Genomic DNA, 8975 nt, shown 5'->3' with positions numbered 1-8975 from the left:
TTGTAAAATTTTCATTTTTCCAAAAAGAAATAAAAACAGAAAGGAAAATATTTTTTTAATCTTTGATGTTTCTGAAAAGAAATAAAAACAGCAAAGAAAATATTTTCGAATTTTTATTTTTTCTGAAAAGAAAAAATAGAAAGAAAATATATTTTTGGATTTTTGATTTTTCTGAAAAGAAATAAAAACAGAAAAAAAATATTTTTGGATTTTTGAAAAGTAATTACAAACATAAAATGAATTATGTGAAAAGATATACATAGTGTACATAATATACAACCACATTTTCACCTTTGAGTAATGAAGCGAAATGGAACGAGCATTTGGTCATTTCAGCTCCCAAAAAATCCATAACCGAATAGACTGATCGTTCGCTCTATTTCACTTGTTAAATTTTAATAAGGTGAAAGTGGTTTTGGTACTGATTTAGCTTCCATCATTTCCAAGCCTTGGATTATTTTATTAAAACTTGCTTCAGGTAAGGCTTTCGTGAAGATGTCAGCTAATTGATTAGCGGATCGAACAAAGTGGATTTCAACGTTACCATCTTCTACGTGATCCTTGATAAAGTGGTACCTCAGTGCTATATTTTTCGTTTTTGAGTGTTGCACTGGGTTGTGACATATCTGAATAGATCTTTCTGAGTCACAATAGAGGGGAATCGTCTTCATGTTCAGGCCATAATCTCTAAGTTGGCTTTGTATACAAATGACTTGTGAAGTGCAAGATGCTGCAGCAATGTATTTACTTTCGGCCGTAGATAGGGACACACACTTTTTTTTCTTGGATTGCCAGCTAATGAGTTTTCCATAAAGGAATTGACACCCTACAGTTGTTCTCTTTCGGTCTAGACCACATCCTCTAAGATCGGCATTGAGAATGCTTGAACAAAGAAGCCTGATCTCGCAGGGTACCAAAGATCGAGAGACGATGTTCGCTTCAAATACCTAAAGATATTTTTCACAGCCACCATATGAAGTTCACGTGGATTAGCTTGGAACCTGGCACAATAACAGATAGAAAACATAATATCTGGTCTACTAGTTATTAGATACATTAGGGACCCTATCATTTGACGAAAGAGGGTCATATCGGCAGCCAGTCTCTCTAGAGATGGTGTTCGCTTCGTGCTGAATGCGATTGGAATCTTTACATTAGAATCTCCCATCATACCAAACTTCGCCAGTAAGGTCTGTGTGTAAGCCTCTTGATTAATGAATATACCTTCTGGTCCCTATCTAATGTTTAATCCAAGGAAAAAGTTAATTGGACCCATGGAGCCCATCTCAAATTTAGTCTCCATCAACTTCCGGAATTCATCTGTTAAGCTAGGATTCGTAGAACCAAAGGTGATGTCATTGACATAGATTTGGACGATCATTAAATGGTCACCCTCTTTCTTGCGAAAGAAGGTTGGGTCAACCAAACCTTTTTTGAATTTTGACATTTTAAGAAAGCGAGTTAACGTTTCAAACCAGGCTTTAGGAGCTTGCTTCAGACTATAAACCGCCTTGTCCAAAATGTAGCAATGATCAGGATACTTCTCATTCATAATTCTCGATGGTTGCTCAATGTACACGGTCTTTTCTAGTTCTCCATTCAAGAGCGCACACTTGACATCCATTTGAAAAACTTCAAAATTCTTGTGAGCAGCGTATGCCAGAAAGATCCGAACTGATTCCAAACTTGCTACTGGAGCGAAGGTTTCTTCATAATCTATACCTTCTTCCTGAAAACCTCCTTCACCACTAGCCTTGATTTTTTGCATATCATGTTCCCTTCTTTGTCCTTCTTGTTCCGGAATACCCATTTTAATCGAACCACAGATGCATCCTTTGGTGTAGGAATTAATCTCCAGACTCAGTTTCACTCAAACTTATTAAGTTCGTCTTGGATAGCATGTACCCAATCAGAGTGATCAAGTGCAGTATTAACTGTTTTTGGTTCAATCTTGGAGACAAACGAATTAAACATTCAGAATTCCACTTGAGAGAATAAAGCAGTTTGCTTTGCTTTCAGTTGAGAGCGTGTAAGAACTCCCTCAGATGATTCACTGATAACTTGAGTTTTTGGATGATCTCTTGTCCATTTTGTGAGTGGAGGATAGTTTGAATCATAAACAGGATCCAATTTAGCATTTATTTCTTCTTCAAATTCTGATTGAGCATCTTCGTCATTTGTATTATGATTCTCCCCCTCGAATGATGAAACAATTTCAATTTCAGGTTTAGAATTCTCCCCCTCGATTGGACTTCCATGGTTCATTGTTAGTGATGGGTTCTCCCCCTAGAAAGGCAAATCAGGTCTCTTTAATGTAGATGAATCCTCCCCTTTGAATGTGGAGCGTTTATGTGTAGGTTCGCTTGTACTTTGAGGTTCGCTTGGACCTTGAGGTTTGCTTGGACCTTGAGAGTCGTTTTCCATGGATTTTGCAACTGCGTCGATTATCTTCTCCAAGTTTTCAACCTTATTATCAGCTCCCTTCACTTCAGTGAGAATGGCATTCTCCGGTTCATCAAAGAGCAACATGTACTATTCAAACAGATTGGATATTGGAACTGAGACTTGACCGGTTTTTGGAAAGATTTCCTCCATTGGTCCTTCGTTGGATGGAAGTTTCTTCATGTAATTATCACCAAATGTGAAATAATAGGTTCCCTCGATTTTCTTTGAATGTTTATTCAGAACCCTATATGCCTTGGAGGTGAGAGAGTAGCCATGGAAAATTCCTTCGTTAGATTTTACATCAAATTTGTTTCAGTTCTCTTTAGAGTTAAAGATGCAACACCTGGAACTGAAAACATGGAAAAACTTGACATTAGGCTTGCAATTATTTAGAATTTCATATGGAGTGATAGAAAATCGCTTATTGAGAAAGGTTCGGTTCTGGGTATAACAAGCAGCAAAAATTGCATCAGCTTAGAAATATAGTGGATTAGAAGCAAAGCTTAGCATGGTTCGGGCAACTTCACATAAGGAGTGGTTTCTTCTTTCAACAACACAGTTCTGCTGTGGAGTATAGGGAGCGGAGAAGTTGTGAGATACTCCCTTTTCGGTCCGAAATTCTTCAAATTCATTGTTTTTGAATTCTAACCCGTTATCACTTCTAACATTTCTCACTACCTTTCTCAGCTTTACTTCCACTTGTTTTATAAAGGTTTTGAGCTTTAGAGTTGCCTCTGATTTCTATTTAAGAAAGAAAACCCAAGTGAAGCGTGAAAAATCATCGACAATCACAAGAATGTAATTATTTCCACCGATACTTTCTATGGCTGATGGACCGCATATATCGATGTGTAGAAGCTCAAGAGGTTCGATGATCTTTGTATTAACACGTGTGGGATGATTTTTCTGGATTTGCTTTCCCATTTTGCATGCAGTGCACAAATGCTCTTTGTCAAAATTGAGAAGTGGAAGTCCTCGCACATGATCACCAAGGACAAACTTATTGATATCTTTTAAGTTAAGGTGTGTGATCCTTTGGTGCCATAGCCAGCTTGCATCAAAATGAGCTTTCGTTAGAAGGCATACAACTGGCTTCCCTCGTATCGGGTTTAGATTTCATGGATACATCTCGCCTTTGCGTTGGGACTTCAACAGAACTTTCTTAGTTTTATTCTCTATGATTTTGGATCCCTCGTCATCAAACGAGACCATCAGGCCAGTCCCCACAACCAATTGCGAAACACTTATGAGATTGAGTTGCAATCCTTCCACATAGGACACCTTTCGAATTGAAAAGTCTCCGTTCATGATCATTGCATAGCCTTTTATTATGACATATGATTTGTTTCCATACTTGACACATCCACCATCTTTTAGAGCCCGAAACTCCCTTAGCTCTACCCTTCTCCCTGTCATGTGATGCGAGCAGCCACTATCGATATACCATTCATCGTCGAACTGCGCATCACTAATAACCTGCAAAAATCAAGCAGATTTAGGAATAACCCAAATTTTCTTGGGTCCTTCTGAGCATTTTACAGAACAAATAATAGAAATAGAAACATCAACCAAATATTTTCGTTTTATTTAAGTGGTTTCGTCTTTCCTTTTGATGGTGAAAACCTTAATTTTGTTTTCTTTCGGTTTGTTTGAATCAGATTGTGGAGTTTTATTTTGATTCTTAAAAAATTGTTCTTTTGTTTCCTAGTGTTAGCCGTCGTCTTCTTCATTTGTGTTTCGTGTTCAGAGACGAGATTTCCTTTCCCCTTGACATCCTTGTTAGGATCTTGCTTTGGTTTTGTAACATCCCGAAATTCAGTTGAAGCTATTTAACCTTTCCCTTTTGTCAAGTTGTCAAGATTAGTTCCTTGAGTGAGTTCTTGTAGCAAGTGAGTACGCTGAGCGTACTGGCGTCTACGCTGCGCGTACTCATGTGCTTAAGTTGGACGGTTACGCTACGCTGAGCGTACTGGCGTCCTTAGCTTGAGTGTGAGTGTTTTGGAGCTAAAAGTACCTTGGTGTGTTAGTGAAGAAGAATGAGAGGAGCTTGTGGAGGCTAGGGCTTGAAGTGCAAGTTTGGATCTCAAATCTTCAGAGGAAGGAGCTTCATCTAGAGGTATAAAGTTCAAAACGTTCCTCTTTATTTGGTTTGATGTTGCATGGACATTTCTAGGGTTAAAAGTCCCAAAGGTGGAGACTTTATGAGTGTAATGGACTCCATGGACCTAGATCTGTCCCATTTCAGTGATATTTGTGTTGTAGATCCATAAAAATCCCAACTTCATCATTGTTATGCGGTCATGCTTGAGTTAAGCTTTCTAGGGTTGGGAATGGAATGTTATGGGTGTTAGTGACTTGTCCAGCCATGCAAAGGCTTAAAGTCACCAACTTTATGGATTAAGAGGCTTAGGGGTGGTCAAATCTGAAAGTTGGATGTGTGTCTTAACTGTTTAAGACCCCAATAGCTAGAGAGTCTGAACTGGGAGTTACGCGGGGCATAATCCCACTACGCGCGGCGTAAGGGGTCACGTACCCCATTTTTGTGAGGACGTCGGGTACGCCCAGCGTACATGTTTGGTATGCGGAGCATAACCCGGAGAGTTAACTTTTGTTGACTTTTAGTGTTTGGTCAACTTTAGGGTCTTTGAGCCGCAAGAGGGGTAAAATGGTCTTTTACCGTTCTGAGAGTACTAAGAGAGGGAATAGTCTAGCCTTGAGGGATGTATTGATTAAGAGTGTTTATTTCGTATGATTAGGCGGAGGCTAGATCAGATTTTTACAGAGTTCGAGATTACCGAGTCACCAGAGGTGAGTCTTCTCACTATACTTTACCTAGAGTGATAATTAGAGTTATATGACAGGGTATCTTGTATGCTATTTATGTGATTGTGATGCACTGCATTATTTCTATGTGATTTATGTTGTGTATGTTCCAAAGTTTACAGAGTTAGAACCGGAAGGTTCATATAGTTAGGACCAGAGGGTCCACAGAGTTATAGCCTCGAGTGGCTAATATGTGTTATATGTGGTATTTTGGGGAACTCACTAAGCATTTATGCTTACAGTGTTGTGTTATGTGTTTCAGGTACCAGTAAGGATTGCAAGAAGGAACCGACATTACCAGTACACACATGAGGAGTTTTATGCATTATGATCTTGGGTTGTGTCTCTATGGTTGATGTGTGGTACAATGACATTTTTATAATATTTATGAATGAAAGTATGTTTTTGAAAATGTAAAAATTGTTTGAAAATTTTGGGTGTTACAAGTTGGTATCAGAGTCTTGGTTTGGGGGATTCGGGTGCACCTTCGGGTGTATCTGAACTCAAACTGAGGATTTGAGAGATTTTCAAATAAAATTCACAAAACTTTCTCAAGGAGTAAAAAGTTTTTTTTAAGAGCAGAGCAGAGCAGTGTGTACCATCAGCCAGCGCCCGAACGGTGATTTCCCAAAATACCCTTACATTATAAGTTATGAGAAATGTTATGATATGCTATGCATGCTAGAATAGGCTAGGTATTCTTATTAGGACTAGAGTGTCCTGATTTGTGATGTCATAGCCTAGGGGCTTTGCTAAGAGATGCTTGAGAGCGAGTAGATAGCAACGAGGAGCTATGAGAGATCTGCTAGAGAGTAGACTATGCATAGTGAGAGAAGAGTACTTGGGATTTGGGATCCTAGGAGGAGGACTTGGGATGAATATTGATGTGGTGTGGATGGTAGTATTGGGCCCGTACTACTGAAGACACCGGAGCAGTGCGCAACCCAAGTAAGAATCCTTGGGTGACCAGGGAACGAGTAGGGTCGAGTTATCGAGTGTGAGTATGTTCGAGTGAGTCTTTGATATGTTTTATGTTGTATTTCAGAGACATCATGGTTGGGACACCCCACAGACCAGGGACCAGCAGGGTGAGCCATGAGGAGCTCCGCCAGATGATCCATGAGGAGGTGGTTGCGGCTATCCGTGCAGAGATTCCAGAGATCTTTGTGTCTATTAAGACCACTCTGATTGAGACTTTCGATGAGAGATATGCGGCGGTTACTGAGGCTACAGCCGCTGCAGCTACCGCAGGTGTTGCTGCTGCCAGACCTCAGGGTGGCGATTCGTTGCTGTTCCGGGAGTTCAGCAACACGAAGCCACCAGAGTTTGATGGGACGCAGGATCTGATTGCTGCAATGAGATGGGTTTCTGATATTAAGGGATGCTTTTATACGTGTTCATGTCCAGAGCATCTGAGGTTCCGTTTCGCGCTGAACCAGCTTCATTTGAGAGCGAAGGACTGGTGGAAGTTTGTGACGGTGCACTTTTCGTCTACTGAGCTTGCCGTAGTGACCTGTGAGAGGTTCACCGCTATGTTTCGTGATGAGTATGTTCCCCCAGTGGAGAGGAAACATTTAGCCAAGGAGTTTCTAACCCTCAAGCAGGGTATTGAGTCTGTTACTGTGATCACCAGGATGTTCCATGAGAGGGCGATGTTCTGCCCTGAGCACGTGTCTACCGAGCAAGCACCTATGAGTCGGTATTTGAGTATTCTGAGGAGGGACATACGAGAGTTCGTAGCAAAATCATCATACCGAACACTTTTCAAGCTTTAGGTAAATGCTCGGAAGAGGGAGATAGAGCTGGAGACTCAGGTTAGGGAGGAGGCAGAGTCTTAGGGGAGGGATCGGCGACCGGCTCAGTCCCAGCCGGCAGCCAAGCGGGCCAAGCCCGCCGATTCGAGATCAGGGAACCAGAAGGGTTGTACTTGTGGCAAGTGCGGCAAAGGTCATGAGGGAGTGTGTAGAGCAGGGTATTGCTACAAGTGTGGCAAGGAGGGGCATATGGCCAAGGATTTCTCCAAGGGATTTGCAGTCTGTTTTCACTACAACCAGATCAGATACCGGAAGGCCAAGTGTCCGTAGCTACGGAGATCTGCCCATGCTGTTGTTCGAGCTATCGAGAGCCGACCGGTGAAGGCCGATGCACCGAAGGCACGAGGGAGATCCTTCCAGTTGACCACAGAGGAGGTCTGCACGGCGCCCGATGTTGTGGCTGGTATGTATTCTTTCACGTATTTACTATGATGTTTGAGATATGGTGTTTAGATTATGTTATGCGTAGGTACTTTCCTTGTGTGTTTTGTGCCTGCTTTTGTGTTATTTGACTCGGGTGCGAGTTGGTCTTTTGTGTCGTTAGCCTTTAGTCAGCACATCAGTATTCATCGAGAGATGTTGAGTCGACCTTTGCGAGTTTCCATAGCTGAAGAGAGAGTAGTGTATGCCACAGATGTGATTCGAGGATGTGTACTCGAGATCTTCAGCGTAGAGTTTCTGATTGATTTGGTCTCGATTGTTATCTGAGATGTCTGTGTCATTGTGGGCATGGACTGGTTAAGTAGATTTGGAGCGGTTATCGACTGCGAGCGACAGCTGGTGACCATACGAGACCCTAGTGGGGGAGTTCCTATGGTTTATAGTGAGGGTACCTGTTTTGGGTCAGCATTTTGTTCAGCCGCAAGAGTGAGGCAGAGTCTACAGCAGGGCTGTAGTGGGTTTGTGGCTTATGTGGTGGATATGAGAGTAGGTGCATAAAGACCGCGGTCGGTCGATGAGGTCCCGATAGTGCGTGAGTTCCCGGATGTTTCCCTGAGGAGTTGTCGGGTGTGCCTCCCGAGAGGCAGATGGAGTTCTGTATCGATTTGGTTCTGGGGGCAGCGCCTATCGCCAAGGCGCCCTATCGCCTTGCACTTCCAGAGATGCAGGAGTTATCCTCGCAGCTTTAGGAGCTACTGGGAAAGGGGTTTGTACGACCGAGTAGCTCGTCGTGGGCAGCGTCGATCCTTTTTGTCAAGAAAAAGGATGGTTCACACCAGACGTGCATTGATTACCAAGAGTTGAGTAAGCTAACGGTCAAGAACCATTACCCCTTACCGAGGATCGACGATTTGTTTGATTAGTTGCAGGGAGCGTCTTGGTTCTCTAAGATTGATTTGAGGTCTGGATATCATCAGATGAGGGTGCGTGATGAGGATATCCAGAAGACAATGTTCAAGACTCGTTATGGAAATTACGAGTTCGTGGTGATGCCTTTCGGGCTCACCAATGCACCGGCGGCGTTCATGGACCTCATGAACAGGGTGTGCAGGCCGATGTTGGATCATTCGGTCATCGTGTTCATTGATGATATATTGGTGTATTTGAGATCCAGAGAGTAGCATGAGGAGAATTTGAGGGAGATCCTCGGAGTCCTGAGATTGGAGAGGCTTTATGCCAAATTCTCTATGTGTGATTTTTGGTTACGAGAGGTCCAGTTTCTAGGACACCTCATCAACCAGAACGGGATATTGGTCGATCCGACCAAGATCGAGGCGGTGATGAGTTGGGAGGTGCCGAGATCCCCCTCAAAGATCATGAGTTTTCTGGGGTTGGGTGGATTTCATTAGAGATTTATCAAAGATTTCTCCAAGATTGTGATTCCTCTCACTAGGTTGACCCAGAAAGGCGTAGCATTCAGTTGGGGCCCAGAGCAGCAGGCCTCATTCGAGA

The 8975-nt window shown here is 42.4% G+C and overlaps 1 protein-coding gene across 1 annotated transcript; it reads right to left on the bottom strand.

The window, feature by feature from the left end:
• Positions 1–847: 847 nt before the first annotated feature.
• On the bottom strand, positions 848–1810 carry LOC145006939 (uncharacterized). Its single transcript, XM_078965954.1, has 2 exons — positions 1614–1810; positions 848–1001 (listed from the first exon to the last, which is right to left on the bottom strand). The coding sequence occupies exons 1-2, from the start codon at positions 1808–1810 to the stop codon at positions 848–850; spliced, it is 351 nt and encodes a 116-aa protein (XP_078822080.1).
• Between the last annotated feature and the right edge of the window lie 7165 nt (positions 1811–8975).

The sequence above is a fragment of the Lactuca saligna genome, chromosome 7 (genome assembly GCF_052625555.1).
Source record: "Lactuca saligna cultivar CGN05327 chromosome 7, ASM5262555v1, whole genome shotgun sequence".
Classification (NCBI taxonomy): domain Eukaryota; kingdom Viridiplantae; phylum Streptophyta; class Magnoliopsida; order Asterales; family Asteraceae; genus Lactuca; species Lactuca saligna.
Note: the sequence above shows the minus strand (reverse complement) of the source record. Positions and strands in the feature narration are given on the sequence as shown.